At 33.6% G+C, this 21,928-nt stretch overlaps 3 protein-coding genes across 8 annotated transcripts in view; 2 read left to right on the top strand and 1 right to left on the bottom strand.

The window, feature by feature from the left end:
• rhea (Talin_middle and talin-RS domain-containing protein rhea) overlaps window positions 1–12,568 on the top strand; it is a 113,640-nt gene extending 101,072 nt beyond the window's left edge. For 4 of the 5 annotated variants that reach the window (XM_074179712.1, XM_074179713.1, XM_074179714.1 and 1 more), the window contains 6 exons: window positions 403–796; window positions 1,272–1,396; window positions 4,007–4,262; window positions 7,414–7,672; window positions 7,922–8,074; window positions 11,338–12,568. In XM_074179712.1, the coding sequence (XP_074035813.1) occupies window positions 403–796; window positions 1,272–1,396; window positions 4,007–4,262; window positions 7,414–7,672; window positions 7,922–8,074; window positions 11,338–12,055 (1,905 nt within the window). In that variant the 3' untranslated portion in view covers window positions 12,056–12,568. Of the gene's footprint in view, window positions 1–402; window positions 797–1,271; window positions 1,397–4,006; window positions 4,263–7,413; window positions 7,673–7,921; window positions 8,075–8,611; window positions 8,638–11,337 lie in introns of all 5 variants that reach the window. The other variant, XM_074179716.1, reaches the window with a different exon arrangement.
• A 2,121-nt stretch (window positions 12,569–14,689) lies between these two features.
• On the bottom strand, window positions 14,690–17,067 carry AIMP3 (aaRS-interacting multifunctional protein 3). Of its 2 annotated transcripts, none has more exons than XM_074179711.1 (4): window positions 16,853–17,067; window positions 16,592–16,762; window positions 14,952–15,047; window positions 14,690–14,891 (listed from the first exon to the last, which is right to left on the bottom strand). In XM_074179711.1, the coding sequence occupies exons 1-4, from the start codon at window positions 16,901–16,903 to the stop codon at window positions 14,745–14,747; spliced, it is 465 nt and encodes a 154-aa protein (XP_074035812.1). In that variant the 5' UTR covers window positions 16,904–17,067; the 3' UTR covers window positions 14,690–14,744. The 2 variants fall into 2 exon arrangements, with proteins under 2 accessions (XP_074035812.1, XP_023017982.2); XM_023162214.2 differs by having other exon boundaries at window positions 16,820–17,064.
• A 1,042-nt stretch (window positions 17,068–18,109) lies between these two features.
• On the top strand, window positions 18,110–20,794 carry Yif1 (Yip1d-interacting factor 1). The gene is made up of 5 exons (XM_023162216.2): window positions 18,110–18,266; window positions 18,324–18,500; window positions 18,567–18,736; window positions 18,906–19,046; window positions 20,095–20,794. Exons 1-5 carry the CDS (start codon window positions 18,233–18,235, stop codon window positions 20,674–20,676), a joined length of 1,104 nt encoding a protein of 367 aa, XP_023017984.1. The 5' UTR covers window positions 18,110–18,232; the 3' UTR covers window positions 20,677–20,794.
• Window positions 20,795–21,928: the final 1,134 nt, after the last annotated feature.

Genomic DNA, 21,928 nt, shown 5'->3' with positions numbered 1-21,928 from the left:
GTGAGCAGGTGCAGGTGCCGGAATGCCTCGACGATTGACCCTTAGTTTCGACTTTATATATGTAAACCCATTTGAAAAAATTTCATTGCTTAAGCCAATCGATGTGCCAACATCATTAGCGACCTCTCTGATATCGATTTGATAATTTATTGAATTTGAATTCACTCCATCAATTGACAATTTGTTCTTATATACACTGTATCATTATAGATAAAAAATGCAGCTGTTTAAAATTCATCGGAAATAAGTTTATTCACAATTATTATAATTATATTGCATAGCAGTGAAAACTTAAAAATGCTGCTAGCTAAGGATGAAAAACATGCATTCGCTGACCTCGTATTTCCAAATCATGTAGGTAAAATGTTTGGGATTCATTAATTCACTTCCTTTTCTTCTCAGGCTATCTACTCTGCTGATGGCTATAAGCAAGGCGTGACAGCTGAAGAGATGATCCGTTGCACTAAATCCATCACCACTGCCACTGCCAAATGCGTTTCGGCCGGTATCAGCAACAAGCAGGATGACATCATCGCCGCGGCCAACTTGTCGCGAAAGTCCATCTCCAGCATGCTGATAATTTGCAAGGGAGCTGCTTACAGCTTGGCAGAGACTGAAGAATTGAGACGAGAAACATTGAATACTGGTCATGAATGCGCCAAGCAATTCAGAGAACTGCTGTTGCTCATCTTACAAGGGAATGGATCTGCGGACGTTAAACAGATGCTGCCTGCGGCATCGAGGAAGATAGCTCAAAGCGTTACGGATCTGCTCACCCTAGCCAAGAAATTGAAAGGTGAATGAAATTATTGTTTGAAAAGTGAAAATGGGAAATTTGTTCTGTAATTTCATACGCATCTGGCTCGAAGGACCATGTGTCATAAATAAAATACAGAATGATGAAACACTATTAGCGTATCAGTGATTTTCGCATTCCTCAATTTCACACTTTTAGTAATACAGACACTGGCATAAGCATAAAATGTTGGAAATGGAAAAGAAATGAAAATTTTTGAAATCTTTCTATGCATTTATTGAAAATGTGTATATATTATGTAGCATCCAGCAATAGCTCCAATATGAATTTTCTTAAATGTTTAAATATTTTTCAGTTTCAGTTCAATTATTGTTCTACAAAGATTCAAATTAAAAATTGTGAAAATTGGTGTCTCATCAATAAAATAAAACTGACATAATGCTGTCGGTTCATTGAAGATTGTTTTGAAATTCAACATTTTTCATCCACATTAATTATTATACTTCTCCATCAGGTTCCGATTTTGTGGATCCAGAAGATCCGACTGTGATTGCGGAGAACGAACTTCTAGGAGCAGCCGCCTCTATTGATGCCGCTGCCAAAAAGCTGGCCAGTCTGCAGCCGAGGCAAACCGTAAAGGTCAGTACGATTTTCGATTATGAACTTTCAAGGTAAATTGAAGGACTTTGTGAAGATGGATTCGATGCACGATAAATACATATTGCTGTGAGATATGTTTGATATTCTTGGTTGTTGTTTAGAAGCACCCAGGAGTCAAACATATTATTACAGCGGTGTGGCTACCGACAGGTTTAACGACCGATATCCCACTGGAGATGGAAGAAGCAGAATTACAAGTGACGAGTTGTTTTTCACATGAATCTTTAAAAAGTGAAGTAAGCCTTTTAGGAGGTGTTTGAAGATGAATAAATCTGTGATCCATATAAATAATTGGAGAGGTTAATTGCCAAAGTTATGTTTTTTTTTTGTTTCAGTTTCAACAAAACTGATACTGAAACTAAAAAAAATGGCTGCTTTGAAATAAAGATGAAATATTTTTTGCAAACTTCATAGGTATAGAGATATTGTATAGAATTTAAAGAAATTGTATAGAAAGCTATAGGTTAGATCTATTTGACCCTCCACCGCAACCCGCAACGGTTTATTGTGGCTCAAACCTATTCACATTCGACCAAATAAACCCAGCTTCTCAACAAAGCCGATTAGTCTGTATGGTGAGTGGTGTTTCAGGTCAGATGGTAAAAGTACGGCTCTGCCGAAGAGTACGGCTCTGCCGAACTCTAAAAACCTGATTCGGTCCCCAGCGGGGCAGGCACACATTGTCTTCCGACAGTCCAAGTCTCTGCATATGATGATTCAAATGACAGTGACCTGTAAGAAGGCCTGTTAGACATCCTATTTCATCCTTACTGTAGTTCAACAACTGTTTGGTATCAAACTTCGAAAGGTGAATAAACGCCTTGTAGTGAGCCAATCCTGGAAGATTCTGCCAGAAATCCATAAAGCTTTTTGCCATCCAGGTGTTCAATTTTTGTTTGGCAAAGCCTAAAGCGATGCCAATGACGGGTTCTGGTCCGATGAAGCTACTTGCAGCACCCTCTTTCCATCCAGACCAGAAACAAACCGTTAAGTCTTCCAATCGAGAAGAGTCCTTTTTGGCAATTTGCTACCAATATAGACGTTGCTCGGTAGGAGCCAAGAGGTTCCAACGCCGCATGACTGTCCGAGAATATTTTTATTGACTTGTGTGTGAGGTTGGACTTATCCAATCTCTCCGCACACAATTCAATAGCGTAAATTTCCGCTTGAAATACAATAATAATAATAATAATCTCTTTATTTACTCAGTTTGATTTGTATAACCACAGGAGCAGAAGTACAAATGAAAAAGAGGAAAACGTCAATGTACAATGTCACAAAGTTATAAATTAATAATTTTGTTAAAAAATATATATATATATATATATATATATATATATATATATATATACACAGATGTATACCACATAAATATAATAATAAATAATTGTTTCCTATACACACATATAGTACTGGATTAAAAATAAAAGTCATCAATACTGTAGCAGTTCTTTGACAGAAGAAGTTGCTTCAGTCTTGATTTAAAAATGTGTGCATTTTCAGAATTTCTGACATTGTCGGGGAGTTTATTAAAAAGTTTGCAGCCTTGAAACTCAAAACTTCTTTGGAAAAGAGCAGTGCCATGTTGCCATGTGGGCATTCCAGAACCGAAAGGTGTTTTTGATCCAACTGTGAACCAACAATTATCTGCTCTTAATATTTCCTTCTCCCAGAGGATCCTATCCCCTCTACTCGGAAACAGTACTTTATAAGGCAGTTCGTAGTTCAAATCAAATATGCTTTATTGTCCAAAGTATAAACTCGTTGACAAAGCTAATCATGTATAAATGAGTTTCACTGTAATAACTATACATTATACATATACATTAGTTTAATGTATGTGTCATACTGAAATATGGTTACGATTTTTAGTGCACAGCTAAAACAATTATAGATAAATAAATGAATATGCATATATAAACGCTCATAAATACCACACACATACATATTTATATACATCCTAAATGAACGAATAGTCAGACATTAACAGGTAAATAAGGAAGTAAATAGATAAAATATATGTTATATATTCCAGCTACGATACAACATATTAAAAATCAACATTAGCAGTGATTGAACAGGGAATAATTTTATTTCAGAATTCCATCTATATATTTATCAAAGTACTCTTGAACACCATAAAACACCTGGTCAATGAGAACTTGCTTTACAGACTTCCTGAACTGATAAGGTGATTGGATATCTTTAAAACTGGTCGGTAGGTTGTTATATATTTAGGCTGCATTATAGATCAATGAGTTTTTAATCAAATTTGATGATGGAATAGGCAGTCTTAATTTGTCGCTTTGGCGAGTGAAACCGATAACAACATCGTAAGATGATTTGTTCTTATGTACTAGGCACAGAGTTTCGAGTATGAATAAAGAAGAGAGTGTTAGTAATTTTTGCTCCTTGAACAAGGGTTTACAAGACTCTCTAGGCCCAACTTTGCACAGATATCAGATGGCACGCTTTTGAAGAATGAAGACTGTATTGTTGACAGAAAGTTGACAGTAAATGTAATGAGTAAAATGTGTTTCGAAGTCGTGAAAAAGTAAATGAATAAATGAGAAAATTTCCATTTTTCAGACCCATGATGTAGACGAGACACTGAACTTTGATGAAATGATCATAGACGCGGCCAAATCCATAGCTGCAGCCACTTCGGCTTTAGTTAAAGCGGCCAGTGCTGCCCAAAGAGAACTAATCGATGCCGGCAAGGTTTCCGGTACCCCCGTATCTTCTTCCGATGACGGTCAGTGGTCTGAAGGACTCATCTCAGCTGCGCGATTGGTTGCCTCCGCAACACATACCTTGGTTGAGAGTGCTAATGCCCTAGTACAAGGTAAGTACCAACTATTCACTAAGAGAAACATACTCAACTTGGGATACTATGTTTAGAATCTTTGGTGTAGTAATGAATATTACTGTTATCATCTTCAAAGGGAGATTAAACTTTAATCCTCTTGAGGAAGATTAAAGTTTATTCTTCCTATTGAAGATAATTACTAGGTGATCGAAACACGTGCCGAGCTATTAAAATAATGGTTTGGTGTTGGGAAAAAATTCCACTAATATTCATACATACTCATTTTTATACAATAAGGTAGTTGAGAAGACTTCGAATATATATTTCTGAGTACCCATCCCAAATCTATAGGAAAATACAATATATTCAAAAAACACTTTAGTGTGAGATTTTCACTAAACAGTTTTACTAAAACGCAACATGTATTTCGCTATACGATAGGTTTTTCAGGCGTGTGTATACTAACTAAAACCATGTTGTTGAAACCATCCATGAATATCAAATCACCAGCAAAAATTTGATACAATTTAGGGAAAAAATCAATTTTAATGCTGTCTGTTCAAAAAATAAGTTGAATTTTAATTTTTCTCAAAATATATTTATTGGTTCATCAATTTTTATTTTGTCCCCTTCAAAGTAGTCCTCCTCAGATATGATACACTTGTGCCAGCGTTTTTTCCAATCCTCGAAGCAGTTATGATATGCACTTTTTGGTATGTCCTTGAGTTCTTTCAGCCATTTGGGTTTTATCTCATCAATCGTCGCAAAACGCCGTCCTTTTATGGGTGTCTTCAATCTTGGGAACAGGAAAAAGTCGCAGGGGCTAAATCTGGTAAATACGGTGGCTGATGCATGATTACGGTGTTGTTTTTGGTCAAAAAATTACGAAGAAGCAATGACGAGTGAGAAGGGGCAGATGCAAGAGCTATGAATTGTTTTTCCACAATACCGGACGTTTTCTTCGTATTGCTTATCGCAAGCGGCTCATAACTTCAAAATTGTACTCCTTTTCAACTGTACGACCATGTGGCTAAAACTCCTGATGCACTACGCCATAGTAATCGAACTTGGCGTTCTTTTCTTGGTCTTGGCTCTCCTGATCTCTTCCATTGGGACAATTGGACTTTGGTTTCGATGTCATAACCACATACCCATGATTCGTCACCAGTTATCCCTTTGGAGCTAATCTGGATCGCCGTTGACGTCATTTAATAATTCCTGGGGGATGCTCATGTGACGGTTGCATGGCATAAGCCAACCAATATGGCGACATCCTCAGCAACTTCTCTAATAGTGATTTGACGATCCTTCATAACCATTTTTTTCACTTTCTCAACATTTTCATCAGTTGTTGGTGTGCTGGAACGTCCAGGGCGAGCATCGTCATTCACATCTTCTCGATCTTCTGTGAAAAGCTTGTACCACTTGTAAACTTGTAAGCTTAAGTGAAAGTCAGTTTGGTTTTCAAAGCAATAAAAATACCCACGATGCCATCTTTTCATTTCTTTATGGTATTTATTCAAAGTTTAATTCTGGTGAAGTAGCAGCTGCGGTCTTTTGTGATCTTTCTAAGGCGTTTGATTGCGTTGATCATACGATCTTGCTAAGAAAAATTCACCAATACGGCTGCAGAGAAATGACGCCCAAATGGTTTGAATTTTACCTTTCAGGAAGGAATCAAATGGTGAAAACAACAGGAGTTTCAGAAAAAAAAGGAAATTTTGTGTGGTGTTCCACAAGGATCAGTTTTGTGACCCATCTTATTCTTATTATATGTAAATGACATTGCAAATTTGAGCATTTCTGGAAATTTCAGTCTTCGCTGATGACACTACAATATTGTGGAACAACAAAAACTCAATTTTTTTCCATTTTTTACACAAAATTTGATGCAAATTCTTCAATCCATTTTTTTCGATAGCAGAAAATCGCCGAAATCGCAAAACACTTCTATGCCTCATACCAATAAACTAAATATGCTAAATATGTTAAAAAAATAAAAAAATATTTGATTGAGAAATTACTATCTTTCTTCAAATCAAGTTGTATTTGTCAGGAATAATTCTTTATTAAAATATTATATTTACAAATATACCAACTTTGTATTTAAATATAACTCGTTCCCTGTTAATAGTTAGTTTTATATATTTAGTGAGATGATACGTATGCGGATGATACGTCATTATTAGTGTCTGATAAATGCGACATTTCTTTGAAGGAGAAGTGTAACCGGTCACTAAATAATTTAGTTTTATGGTGCAATTCCAATTCTCTGTTTTTTAACTCTGATAAAACCTTTTCTATTCGATTTCACCATCGACAAAAAACTTGTTCTGACATCAAAATAAATGCCAACAACAGGATACTTTCTAATGTCACTGAATGTAAATTTCTAGGGCTTACATTAGACCACTGTCTGAACTAGAAAGGACATTGTAGCCAACTTACCTCCTAATTATCATCTACCACATATTTAATGAGAAACCTCAAAATGATTTTAACCAGTGATCAAATACTGAATTATTACCATGCTCATGTAGAATCGCGAATTAGATATGGCATTTGTCTCTGGGGTGGTTCTTCATCAGCGCAAAGTGTTTTTGTCGCACAAAAAAAAAATTCTCCGAATCTTGGCAGGAGTTGAACCTCAAACATCATGTAGAGACCTTTTCAAGCAATACAAAATATTAACTCTTGCGGATATATTTATATTTGAAATGTGTGTTTATATTTATATAAATCAATTAAAGTTCGAACGACATAGCTCCTATCATAGTATTGACACAAGAAATCGTAATAATTTCTATGTGAAACCCTATAAATACAACCTAACTGGCCGGTCCCCTTTTTACTTGGGATTGAAAATGTTCAACAAGTTACCTTCTTTTCTCAGAGAAATTGACAGAATCCATGTTTTTAAATTCAATTTGAAAATGTTTTTATTGAATTATAGTTTTTATACCGTGCAAGAATTTTTTAATGTGACTGTATGATCTTCTTGATTGTATTCATTCATATAACTGACTATTCCAATACATGTTCATGTCTTATGGAAAATAAATATTATTATTATTATTATACCAACTTTGTATTTAAACATTAGTTAGTTTTATATATTTAGTGAGATCCTTGTTTTGAATATTCATATTTTTGGGATCAACAATGATGATGATTTTTGATTTGCTAGGATTTGCCAGTGAAGAAAAACTCATCGCTTCCGCGAAACAGGTCGCCAGCTCGACTGCGCAGCTTTTGGTGGCTTGCAAGGTCAAGGCAGAGGGAGACACCGAGGCTACCAGAAGACTCCACAGTGCCGGAAATGCTGTGATCAGATCTACGGATAATTTAGTGAGAGCTGCTCAGCAATCGAAGAATGTTGAGGAAGAACACTATCTCGTGCTGAACAAAAAGGCGGTTCTTGGATATGCACAGGAATTGGATCAAGTGTAAGTTATCTATTAATGGATTCTAGTTTATAATGAACATGATTGAGATTCCCGGACTGATAGACTTCTGGTGCTTATATTGAAGAATATTCACAAATCTTTTTATAATAAATTTCTTCGAAATACAAAGCTCTCCCTGATTGGGAGTTAATAACACACATAAAAGTATAAATTGAGATATTCTTGATCTAAAAAACATAATTTATTTTCCAACTACTGAGGATGATCAAATTATTTTACAATTTCCAGATCTGAGATAATCAGAATAGAACGAGAATTAGAAGAAGCTCGTAACAAGCTGAGTGTTATCCGTCAAGCCAAATACAGGCAAAAAGGCAATGAAACTTCTGGAGATGATACCGATGGTTATGTTAGCTCTATTCCAGATCAAGATTCAATGAGGTGAGTATTGTTTTCAATAGCACACTGTTATGAAAATTGCGAACTAACTGTAACTCAACTTATTAGGGAATGAGTTTTTTAATGGTTGTTGTAACTTTGATGGTTATCGAGGCGTGAAATATAATTGAATCTGAAACATAAAGATTGAGCAGCAGTTGCAGAACCGCCATCTACCCTTCATGAAAAGATTTCAATTCCTCTAAATCATTTAAGATTAAAGTATCAATTTTTCATTGAACGAGTTTTAAAATATCTAATTCATTTCTCTCTTTTCTACAAATGAAAATATATATTTTCATCTTATCATTGAAAAGTCTTTATTTGGATCAATTTAGAATAGATTTCGAGACATTTATTTGATAAATTCCTTTCGTTTATATTTTCTATTAGGGATTTATAGTTCATGCCTTCTTATCTGTCAGTGATAATCACAATTTTCATTTTCCATTAAACAGCACCAATAGACTTGTCTCATATGTTCTTTAATACTGATTCTTTCACTACTAACTGTTTTGCTTCTGTTTGTTGCATGTACAGAGTGAAGGTAGATAGAAATTCTTTGGGTAAGTCCGTAATCAAATTTTAATTTCACTTGCAACTGTTTCATGTGTCATGTGTCTTGCAACTGTTTCAGTGTAGGTCACTTTAGATTAACGAAATGTAGCTATTCAGCACATGGAATATTTGCGTACATTTTTTGTTGTCAGAAATGATGAATGGATATTCTCTTTGAAGAGACGGCTTGCAGTGAAGCCCTTGTTCGTTCAGAATCTATATACCAGTTGAGCAGAATTGAAGAGGGAAATATTACTCAGAATATAATTTGTTGAAATAATGATAATAATCTTCATTTTCCCGAAAAAGTATAACAGTTTGTGTTAGGAAAATACAATTTTTAGTAACTTAAACTAATCAAGGAAAAAACTTATTACTGTGAATGAACTTAAATGTTCTGTTTGAGAGAGGTTGATCAAAATTACTCATCAAATATCTGATAAATACACAAAATACATTGAATAAAGTAGATACCTAAGTGGTTTTTTTTGGAGTATGAAAACATTCAGAAACTTTCTATTTTCAGTTTGAATGAAAGTTTCTATAAATTCAGCTATCATATTAGTAACCAAAAAAATTTTATATGAATTTTTTCTTATCAATGATACACTAGTTTACAAAGCCAATTTACGACTGTAATGCCAAAGGCAGTTCTTTGTTAATTTTTGGACTCTAAATGCGAAATTTCCTAACACGTAAGATTTTTGAGTTGTGATTTTTTTCACAAAAATTTAATGAACACGACATTCCAAATTTGCTTTTCCCCTAAATTGAAAAAAATGTTTAAAATTTGGCAACACAGCGGCTCTGCACATATTCGAATCTGCTTTCGCTGTATATGAGACTTTTAACGCCGCTTCTCGAACTTTCGATGCTCGAAGTTTCCAGAAAATGTTGCCAAACCTGTGCAGCAAATCTAAGTAACTGGTTAAAAGGCAAACGCTCTTCCATGCCTTTTGCAGTTCCAATGATTTGGCGAGAAACAACAAATCATTACAACGACTGTTACTTTTGCATGACAAACGTGTCTGGTTTTTCAAGAAAGAGCAAACACAAAATTGTATATCCGGATATTCCTTCTGCAAGAAGGTCGGTTCTTCATGGAGAAGGTTTACTAGTTCCAACACCCCCGGCAAATTGGAAGGAAGAACACCTCATTTAATCGAACAACCTGAATTAAGTGACCTAGTTCGGGACCTCCACTTGTCCAAAGACAATGCTGAACTATTAGGGTCTAGATTACAACAATGGAATTTACTAGCCCCTTAAACTAAAGTTACAACATTTAGGAACCGTAACCATGAGCTATCCTCGTTTTTTATTATGCAGGATAAAATGTATGTTTGTGTTAATCTAAATGGTGTGATGGAAAAATTAGGATTTGCATATAACCCAGACGAATGGCGTTTATTTATAGATTCGTCTAAAACAAGTTTAAAAGCCGTTCTGCTCCATAATGGTAACAAAAGACCCTCTATTCCTCTTGCACATGCAGTTGCCATGAAGGAAACACACGAAAGTGTGTCACGTATTCTAAATGCAATAGGTTACAATACGTATAAGCGTATGGTGACCTAAAAGTCACAAAACTATTACTAGGTCTTCAGGGTGGATTTATGAAGTTTTGCTGTTTTCTTTGCCTTTGGAACAGTAAGGCAACACCGAGCCATTATCAAGTAAAAGAATGGCCTCCGAGAGATAAATATATTCCAGGTCAAGCTAACGTGAAGAATATACCTCTTGTTAATCCCAAAAACGTTCTGTTACCTCCATTACACATTAAACTGGGGTTAATGAAAAATTTTGTAAAAGCGTTAGACAAAGAAGGTGATGCGTTTAAATATCTTAAACGCGTTTTTCCAAAATTAAGTGATGCAAAGCTCAAGGAAGGTATATTTGTTGGACCACAAATTAGAAAACTACTAAGTGATCAAAATATTAAGTAATGTTGAATTAGCTGCGTGGACTTCTTTCAAAAGAATTGTTTCGGAGTTTTAAGGGAACACTTAATACATTTCTTGCACTCCCATTTGAATTTTTTCCCAGAAAATTTGGGTGCTGTCAGTGACGAACAAGGAAAAAGGTTCCACCAAGACATACTGACAAAACGATGAAACATATAAACGAAAGTCAACATTTGCAAAAAGTTTATGCACAAAAGGCTTCCTTTGAATGTTTTTTCATGTGTATTGTAAATAAAGTCTGTTATCTTCAAAATATATTGTTTTTTTCTTATTTTGATCTTATATTTCCCTATAATATGTGAAAATTTTTGTATAAAATAAAAATAACTATAACTCAAAATCTTTACGTGATGGAAAATTTTTGATGTTGGAAGTCGCAGTCAGGATGCTTTAAACTCTCATGTATAGCCATTATAATATTAGTGGTATTTTTTTTATTTGTTGGCTAGTGGAATAGTAAATATTACAGTGCTTAACTATGCAATATACTATATATAGATATTGGTTGAAGTAGATATGAAATATTTTTTCCCAAAAATGTTCAAGGTATGTCATTCTTTACTCTGTTCCATTCATCAAATTGTTAGCTATAATTGGAAATTGTGAAAACGGCGTAAAATTCTTTTTGAAACATTTATAAATGTTATACAAATACAGCATGTTTAAACTGTCGAATCAAGTCCATTCATCATTTCTGTATATCCCCAAATATCAAACACTCATAAACATCATGAAACGTTTTAGGTATGTCCAAGGCTACGACTCATCGCACTCCCATCCCAGTCCCCAACAGAAGTTCTACGCAGACACGTACTCCCAATTAGAGAGTCCCGAGAAAGTGAATTCACTAGAGCGCAACAAAAACGTCCTCAAAGCCCATATCAATAGCCTAGATTCAGCAACGTACGGCGGTACCAACTCTTATGGACAGGATTACGGATCAGCGTTCACCCAAAATGCCCCGAGGTTTTCCCCCAAAGACAATTATACAAGCTCCCCCAGTCACATGAGGGGGTACGAGCCTTTGAAAACAGATTCTCCGTTCCAGTCTCCGAAGCACTACTCGGATGGGTATTCTAGTTCGGAATATGCCACAAATACATATAAGACTCCGGATGGGTATAAGTCGAATACGTTCAAGTATGAGAGCTATCACTCGACGCCACAGCCCACTTATTCCTCCAGTATAGAGAAATACTACACCAGCAAACCTGCAGTGACGTCCCCTTTGGAAAAGAAGTCTTTCGAGACATTCAGGAACGGAAGCAACACCCAGTATCAGTCATCGTTCTCCAGTAACGTGGAGTACATCAATGAGGCACCGCAACTGAAAAGCGAAGACACTTTGGAGCAGAAAATGCTCAAAAAGTCGGTGTCACAGCAGATCATAGAGAAGAAAACCGTGTCGATGACCAAAAGTAGTAAACAGGAGTCTTCGACAAGAAGTTTTAGGTTTGAGTGAGTTGGAGGAGTGCATAATTTTAGGGAGGAAGCCTCGGAGGATTTTAAGCTTCAGAGAGGCGAACCTAGCGGAAAGAGAAAACTTTTTTTTTCAATGCTCGAATATAGTTTTCCGAATGTTAAACTTCTATTGTATATTGTTTTTTCTGTAAGTGTCCTTACTTGCAATTGGTGCTATATATGTTTCCGCTTTCAACCTTTTACAGTTTATAACCAAATATATTAGATCTTATGTGCCAATAATATTGTATAAGCTTTTTAGAAAATAATCTTTATGGTTTCTTTCATTTTAAGTTGTAAATTTTTAAAAAACATTGTATTTAAATCGTAACTAAGTGCCTATCCTGATTATTTTTTGTAGGGTTATATTACCTAGTAACAAGACTTAAAATGGTGCCTGAATCAAAATATGCCTTATATTGATGCGAACTTTACACACTAAGTACTAGGATTGTTTTATTTGGATAATTTTATCATATATGAATGACAAATAAAGAACATTATTTAACATGTAGTGGGTGTTTCATTTTATTCTTCAGAGAGAAACCGACAACAAAAATTTCTAGTTTAAATTCTAATCTGAGCATTGCATTACATGAAATGTAGATCTTTCTTTGAAATAATTTGATTTATTAAAAACCTTTCATTCAAAAAATCATTTGGCTCATTCTTTCCTTTGTTGGTATATATAAATTATTAAACTTATTTGTTAATTTTATATTAATACATACAAAAAAAAAATCAATATGCTTCGATGATTTGAAAAATAATGCCTGTAAATGCAAAACTACCATTTACAATTAATATACAGGGGAAAAATATTTGAAAAATTTCAAAGAGATAACTTAAATACAGAATATACAGGGTAGTATAGCAGTTTGAACAAAGTTCAAACTGCTAAATAAAAAAAGGTTTTTATTTCTATCTGCAGCTTCCACTGCAACATAAAACTATGGATAATTGCAGAGCCTGAAATGCATTTTTAAGTGAAAGACAATTTTCAGTGGGTTCTTCTGGCAGAACAATGCAAAATTATATGTGGAATGTGTTTGATACCTACCAGGCAGGATGACTGTCAAAATATTTGTATGTGCCATGTTTATCGTGTATATTTTTTGATATCTGGAATATTTTAAGAATATGAAGTTATAATCAAAATAAACAAATCGGGAGTGAATACTGGAATTGTCATTTTTTCGTCTTGTCCATTTTCTAAATTCTATACCATTTTATCAGCACAGTGTTTTAAGAAAATATATAGTTTTCCTAACATGTTTACTACTCCAAAGCAATGTTAGAATAAAAATAAATTCCTTGACAATATCTTGGAACATGTCCTAACATTCCAGCCGGTTGGACGACACCAGCTTGCTCAGATGAGCTACAGCGTTTATTCTGGTCGGACCTGTATACTGTATATGCCGCTCATCGGAAAAATGGTAGGCATTTCAATTGAACAATGTGTCAATTATCTTTTATAAAAAGTATATAGGGATAAATGTACGTTATATACATGGGTTTTTAAGTGGTATAAACGTTTCGATATAAGGTGAGAAGGCATTGAAGATGCCACACCTAAGATGTTCATCAACTTCAAAGAAAGGATGAAAATAGAGAAAATAGGCAATCTCATCTGTTAAGATCTTGGTTATATTAATTTATTTACGGGTGAACCCCAATATTTGTTTACAATAAATTGTGTAACAAAAGACAATAAAAACAGACAGTATTAACTAATAAAATACATTTATATGACTAATGAGCGAGAGACTTGTTTTTTAAAAGTATTTTGATTATCACACAAAAAATTGACTTTATCACAGTAGTTATTTCCCAGTCTCAACATTTCGGATAAAGGAGAATGATAACCATAGTTGGTTGAGTGATACGGTGTAAAAAATAGCTTTTTTTATCTAGTGGACCTCTGTGGAACGTTGAAATTGATAAGAGATAGAATTTCCGGACAATCAATGAGACCAGATATAATTCTGAATAGATTAACCAATGTCGCAGTTGTTCTTCTATCCTCAAGACTCGACAGAGATAATATACTCATCACTTCACTGGAACTGTATTCACCTATAACCAACCCTAGTTTGTATGCCATGGTCCTTAGAAATTTATTTTGCACATTTTCTAATTGTTGTTTATACTTATGGTAGTAGGGACTCCAGATGACTCCATGTAGTAATACACATGCAGTGTTATTATTGAATATTGATGCAAGTATACTATGATTATACTGTATTGGAATGCATTTTGAACATACCTTCTCTTGAGGCTCGCAGAAAACAGAGATTTAATACTTCTATTCAAAATTATCAACAGACTGGGTATCAGTCCCGAGCTTCTCTCCAAAATATCTTTACATGTCCCCAGTCGTTCAACTAGACAGGTGCAAATGTTTTACGTTTCTTTTAACAGATTTAATTATTCATATAACGGCTTTATTCCCAGAACTCTTCGATTGGATAACTCTTTAAATAACATTTTTCAAAGTTTGCCTTATACACTTTTCAACTATTTTGACAATTGCCCACGTAAAGACAATGAAGAGAAGTGCGCTTCACTATGGTTCAGAATATTAATTTCTTTTGAATTGGAAAAGTTAATTGTAGCAAAAATATAAATGAAATTATTTTACAGCAATCTTAAATTTTTATTAGTCTTTTTTATACAATAGAAAGATCCTAATGCCTTGCTGGTACTAAGGTAGCTAAATAAATTGAGCTAAAATCTACCAATTCAGTTTTTTTTCTTGAAAATCTATCTTGTACTGTATCAAACCATCTGCAAACATTCAGGAATTTTTCCTTTTCAAGATTTGAAAGAGATCCCTAAAAATTTCAATCATTTTTTGTAGAAGGTAAAAGAATACATAAATGAAAAACAGTTACCATAGTCTTCAGGAGAACATGATATATAAATGCATCAGCTACAGTTATTCTTGGTGCTGCAAGGTATGTCTTTGTAGCAAGAATATTATTCAGTTCCTGGAAACAAAGTGATTATGATAATAAAACTAATTGAATATACTTTGTGACAGATTTCATTAAATTTTCTGCATTGTTCATTTCTACAGTTGGGCGAAGGTGAAGAGTTTATCTTGGAATCCAGTTATTTCCTAGTAATTACCTTTATTTACTGATTTACAAAACTTTTCTATATACAGAGAGCATTGATTTCTTTATTAAAGATGATTTTCTAAACCTATCCTCGCATCATTGAATTTTAATTAATTGATGGATGTACATTCAAAACTCCCTATAAAAATACATTGTTCAGGATGAAATTATCAACAATTGCAAGGATATGTTCACAGGTTAACTTATCGATGTAATTGGACTGTTCCTGTTAGCTGTCATCTGCCTACTTGTAGCAGGTACAAATTAAGGTTATATAAATGAAAACAAAGATTGAATTTGGAACTTCAAAAAGTATTTCGGCAGATTTTGTTACTTTTTTTGTAATGTGTGATATATGGTTCAAAATATATACATGATCGATGATGAATGAATACAATTTCACAAACTACACCCTAACGATTTCATCTTCAGTTCATTTTCAAAATTTCACATGTTTAGCTATCACAGTAACTTTTTCATAGTGAATAACATACTAAAAACGAATTCATTCTATAACTTTTATATACCCTACGTAATCACCGATGAGAACTAACTACTCAGGTACATACAAGGACATAATTACCAATAATGGTAATCTATTTAAAACCAGTTGGACATTCAGTAAAATGTTTGAATTTTCAAGTTTATCAATTCACAGTTACTGAACTTGTTTTCTTAGCAACATATGTTGTCCTAGTCATCATAGACATATTATTATTATGGTAGAATTGATATAATCGTCTCCAGGTAATTATGATTGTGTATGTACCTGAGTAGGCAGTTCTCCATGGTTTAACAGTTAGAAAATGAATTAGTTTTTAGTATGTTATGGTACAAAAAAGCTACTGTGATAGCAAAACATGTCATGGAATTTTTAAAAATGAAGTTTGTGAAGATCAAATCATTACAATGTAGTAACGGCCGAGTCAATTAAAAAAAAATGAATATAAGAAAATATTTTATTTTTACAATAATAGAATCTTGTCACTTATCAAATCGTCACTGTTCTTTTTTCACCAAAAATAATCATCATCTGATTCAGCTTTAACTAATCAGCGACAGCTTTTACAATTAATTGATGAAATTCGTCTGATGGAAAAAGGACTATACTCTTCTTGAATCTATGTTTTAGAGACTGATGAGTACCTGCAGGAAATTAAAATGTTTCCTCAGGATACGGGGTACTCTCGCTTGATTTTTAGAAAATATATATTTTGGACATCCTGAATAATATGAGTAATGATAAATTTCTAATTTTCCAATATGAAAAGAAGAATGTGGAGAGGTGAAGTTTCTCGAAGGAATTTTATATCAACTACAACTAAAGTACTCTTTAAAGTTTCTGATAACACCTTTGTGTTAAAGGGAGGTGGGTCAAGAAAGTTCTCAGAAATTTAGGACAGTTTACTTACGGTCAGAATAAAACTAATATTTTGTTGAGTTTCCAAGTGTGCCCCATATACAATTCCATATTCAATCCACTGATGAATCTCTGCAGTCTCTGTTCTATTTTTTGGAATATATTCCAAATTCTCCGTTGATTTCATAAGTTCAAAAATTGTGCTAATAACTTCATGTTTAGACTGTGGAAGAATAATGAATTTTTTTTCAATGTAATATGGAAAGAAGTAATAATTAACCTGATCTTTTGAAGTATCTTTTGGAAATTTCACCTGCAAAAGGGATGATATTGAATCCAAAATCTGATGAACATTCCCAACCATATTGAGTTGATTTGAAAATAGAATATCGGGGGTGTTTTATGGTATATGTATATAAGTATATAAGAAATTATAATGAATTAATTAATTTAACTTATTCCCACTCAACCACCCAATACCCAATATATAAATACAAACTGCACTACTGTGGAGCCGCCACAAAATGAAAATAGATTCTGTGACATTGCATTGCATCACAAAACATTGATATTCAAATTTCTATGATCTGCACTTTGCATAAACATAAGTCAACACAGAGAAGGCCAATTGGGTTAGTAAATGGAAAAAATTAGGCTTACTAGCTATTTCAAAGATAATCTATAACAGACTGGACCTTAAATATTTATACGAAATCTTAATAAAAAAGGGGTTCCAAAAATGGCAATAAACCATTCTCTAAAAAAATTAAGTTATAATTTTCATGTCAACTATCAACTTCCAAGATTACTCAAGAGAAGACGAAAGTGACGGAGAATAAAAAACGTTTCTTCTGGCATCTTTTCGAAACACTCAAAAAAGAAAGAAAGTTTAAAACAACTTTCTGGAAAATTAATGTTCGATTTGGAATATCCTATTGAGCATAATTCTGACTGAATACAATTTCTTTCATTTTTACTTTTCTAATAAACATAAATATGAAACCAGAGCAATAAACTTATAGATTAGAATTACCTAGTCCGAGAAAAACCAGAATTGATCTAAACGGCGCTTGCGCCTGACAGTCCTGGATGCAAAAATTTTAACCAGAATTATAGTATGAAGATAATACTATGCCAGAATATACCTAATAACTGACAATTCACCATAACCGGTAATTCGGTAATTTGACGTAACCGCAAGGACAGTCTATCAGTAACTCCGTAACTTCTTTAGATACTTGCGTCCAGACACAATCAGATTTTTGAGCAAATAAGCATATGAAATACGATACTCTTAAATTCATGAGAGAACCCCAAATAAAAAAATGTGCTACTGAAACAGAGAACACAAATCATTTATTGAAAATTTTCAAATGATTCCATAGTTTTACCCAACCTATATCTGAAGAAAATAAGTCTAAAAATACTTGAGAAATACCTACATAATTTTCCCAATGCACGTTTCGCCAACTAAGGTGGAATCATCAAGAAATGAGTTAACCAGCTGTATATACCAATCTTACTTTACATTATCTATTTCCAGTCTTCCAAGAAAAAGAACCCTATAATGATGGCAACCTTGATTGTCATATGTCATAGTGACGTGTCTGATAACTTTTATGGGTTATTTTTTGTGTTGAAAAGATGTTGAGATATAAACTTTTCTTATGAATTTTTAAAGTAGGCTGGCATAATGAATTATAACGCTAACAGTGGGGGGCGTCAACGTGAGTATAGAAGTCCTAATAAGCGACCTTACTAATCTCCAATCACTTCCTTTTTAGCCCTTACAAGAAAACTCAAAAGAGTTACAGATGTAAACTCCATGGGATTCAATCCCTATGATCAAGGACAAGGGCCTCAGCCTCAGCAAAACATCTATCCAAATCTGGACCCCTCAAATTTGCAGCAACAACAGAACTTATATCCAAATTTGAATCAGAATACCCCTTTTCAACAAGGTGTGTTTTCCTTAATCACTTTTGAATGTTTGAGTGTTGAGATATATCAAGGACTTATCTTTACAGGTTTTGCCAATGTTCAGTTTGACTCTTTTTCAAGTACCCCGAAGATCCCTCAGGGCCAACCTCCAAATTTCAGTCAGACCCCATTTTCTATTAATCCAATTGGAGCAACAAATTTATCAGTTCTTAATCAACCTGTTGTTCAGGACATGGCTCTTCAATATGGACAGCAGGTAATATCACAATTTTTTGAGAAATTATACTAGTGTGCTAAGTTTTCTGAGCAGCTGAATTAATCTGTTCATTTGTAGATACTTATTAAGCACTGGCCAAATGAATGTAATCTGATATCCATTTATATACTCAATTAGTCATAGGTTATAACAAGAATATTTTTTATAGCTTGCAGGTGCTGGAAAAACTATGTTGAAAAATGAAGTAGAGAGATATCTTCCTGTTACGAAACTGAAATATTATTTTGCTGTTGATACTCATTATGTTTTGTCTAAGTTGTTGTTACTATTTTTTCCCTTCACACACAAGGTGAGTTCTTATTATTTACAATGCATTCAACATCTTTATTAAGTAAATTGAATTAAACTTTCTCTGTCATTGTTTTTACTCATTTGAAAGTTTCTTAATGTTTTCTTAACATTTCAACATCTTCCGGAGCTATTGAGAAACACATTAATTAATACAATTTCTGATAAAAGTAAAAAATTGTCTAATTGAGATGTGTTCTTACTCCAGACAAGAATATAAGGCATATTTTTTAAACTGTTCGTTGGTATGTATATTTTGATGTTAACTTTTCATGCACCTGCTTTATATCTGTATTTGTTTTAAAGTGCTTATTTGAATTATTTTCTTGGTTGTTTCAAATTGATAAGTCTCAATATTATCAAAAAACAGCAAAACATTGTTCACAAAGCAACTGGAAATATTGATGATTTTTTGCTATCCAAGAACATATCAAAAACATCTGCCTCAGAGATATTGGAGAATAGATTTTACACTTTCCTATAGAAAAAATGATAACATCAATATCATTCCTTAGTTCCACAATAAAATGGTTCAGTCATCAGGAAGTAACACCAAGATTTGTTCATTTCAAAGGAAAATCTAAGTTTCAAAAAATGACGTCTCTACTATGGAGACGTTCCCCCTTCAAACCATGTTCCATAATGTATACGATTTTTGTGAAGCAAAAAAATCAGAAACGAATATATGACATAACAACTCTAACTATTAATGGACCTCAAATACAAATTGGCAATGTCATACTCACAGAACAACAAGAATACTGAAGGAATAAAATTAAATTATGCAATATGAATAAGTTTCACGGTGTTGCCAAGTTAATATCAAATGCTAGTGATTTCACCACTATCGGTTTTACTCAATTTTGAAAAAACTACTGAAGAAAAAATGGTAATAAATATAAAACGTGGTACTATTATACATGTTGTTAACTATTTACATGTTTATGTCTTATGGAAAATAAACGTTATTAATATTATTATTATTTCACCTATGCCGTTATCCTAATATCATTGTGGAGGTACAATAATGAAATATTTGCTCTTTTTAGGATTGGTCCGTGAAGTATGAACAAGATGGTCCTGTGCAACCAAGATTTGAAATAAATGTCCCCGACCTCTACATTCCCACCATGGCATACATAACTTACCTTTTGGTATCTGGTATCGTTTTGGGAATGCAAGAGCGCTTCACTCCAGAGCAAATAGGAATGTTGTCTTCTTCGGCTTTAGCCTGGTGCATCGTAGAACTCGTTGTCTATAAATGTACCTTGTACATCATCAATGTAGAAACAAGCCTACGAACTCTAGATCTTCTAGCTTATGCAGGATATAAGTTTGTGGGCATCATCACCAGTATCTCAATAAGCATTTTGGGAGGAAGAACTGGCTATTATTCTTCTCTACTATACACAAATTTAGCTTTATCTTTCTTTTTGGTTAGGAGTCTCAAGGTTCAGGTTTTAACAGAGGCGGTTCAAGACACCAGTTACTATGGGGGACCGCAGACCACTGCTGGGCATAAACGTAGGCTTTACTTTCTTTTGTTTTTGGCTGCGGTTCAACCTGTCTTATCTTGGTGGCTGTCATACCATTTGTTACCCAATGAAACTCTTGATAAACAGGTGAAGTAATATTGTGTAGGCTTTTCTGGTTTAACTTATTCCTTGTGCTTCTACATATTTATGTCTTAGGTAATAAATAATTTTTTAATTCAAGTGATGTAAAATAAATATTTTTTCAAATTTACAATGTATTAGTAGTTCCAATACCCGCCCAAAAAAGAAAAATAGTTCTTCAGTAATGAAGTCATCGACAGTGAAGAACCTGGTTTATTTTTAAAATATTAGCAAGGACGATGATCAAAACTGTAATATTTTTGAGTCATAGGAACTTTGTTCCTATTGCTAATCGTGTTGATACTGTATATTTTGCGTTTATTATCAAATTGCAGTTATATCATTCTTATGAATGGTAAAAGTTAGAGAGCATTGAGCGCGACGTATTACTAGAATAAATAAAAATCCTAATTTCACTACAGAAGGTAGAGATAGATATTTTATGATAAAATATTGCAAGAGTTTTGATGCAAGCAACTGCTGACTGAGATTGAGACCACACTAGTTCTTTGATCATATGTAATAAAACGTAATAAATAATTTTCAGTTATTACAAATATTTATCTTATGAAATGTCATTAATCAAAAACAATCGAAAATATGAATGGAATCCAACAGAAATTAAAATCAGCAAGGAAACTTGTACAAATAAATGTCTCTCGGATATAATTCAATGTTCGTCGTGGTTTTAACCAGAAAAGTAGGTGTCCCGGCAGGCATTTGCCATATCCTACTGCACAGGGACATTGGCAGGGGTAAATGTTTCAAATTTCAATTCAAAATATTCATTTTCTTAATAAATGGTATCTGTGTGAAATGAGGAATGTTCCTCAATTTGGGTTATTACAACAAATGCAAGTTTGAACAAAATAAAGTTGAGTTCAATTCATGAGTTTTTCAAATTCACTTCGAAAAGTATTCAAATTGATGTCAAATGTTGGGTTTTAATTTTTAAAGGGATTCTAATTCACACATTGGCAACAGCGCCTTGCATATAATATATCAAGTTGAAATAATTTATATGTACCTAGCTACTGTAAAAAAAAATAATTTTTATAAATCAACAATTAAGGCAAAATATAAATTATAGTTCAATACCATCTCCACAGGCCACATAAACAACAATTGTTTTGTTATTTATTTATATAGAGGAAGATAGGTTAGGTGCACAAAATGTCATATGTCACAGAATGTCTCGGAATTCGGAACATAAGTAAACAGAAAAGCACGCCTCTGAAATATATCATCTTTGTTTGTCTCATACAGG

The sequence above is a fragment of the Leptinotarsa decemlineata genome, unplaced genomic scaffold (genome assembly GCF_025532065.1).
Source record: "Leptinotarsa decemlineata unplaced genomic scaffold, Ldec_3_MD MMD2_tig00026282_RagTag_RagTag, whole genome shotgun sequence".
Taxonomy (NCBI): Eukaryota; Metazoa; Arthropoda; class Insecta; order Coleoptera; family Chrysomelidae; genus Leptinotarsa; species Leptinotarsa decemlineata.
The sequence above is the reverse complement of the archived record's forward strand: the minus strand, read 5'-3'. Positions and strand labels throughout refer to the sequence as shown.

Coding starts and splice junctions, on each gene's coding strand:
- AIMP3 (XM_023162214.2), bottom strand. CDS start 16,903: ATGGTTGGGAATGTTCATCAGATTTTGGATTCAATATCATCCCTTTTG. Junction 16,763..16,819: donor AAGATACTTCAAAAGATCAG/GTTAATTATTAC, acceptor ATTCTTCCACAG/TCTAAACATGAAGTTATTAG. Junction 15,048..16,591: donor ATATTAGTTTTATTCTGACC/GTAAGTAAACTG, acceptor CTTTGTTTCCAG/GAACTGAATAATATTCTTGC.
- Yif1 (XM_023162216.2), top strand. CDS start 18,233: ATGAATTATAACGCTAACAGTGGGGGGCGTCAAC. Junction 18,267..18,323: donor TAACAGTGGGGGGCGTCAAC/GTGAGTATAGAA, acceptor CTTCCTTTTTAG/CCCTTACAAGAAAACTCAAA. Junction 18,737..18,905: donor CTCTTCAATATGGACAGCAG/GTAATATCACAA, acceptor TATTTTTTATAG/CTTGCAGGTGCTGGAAAAAC.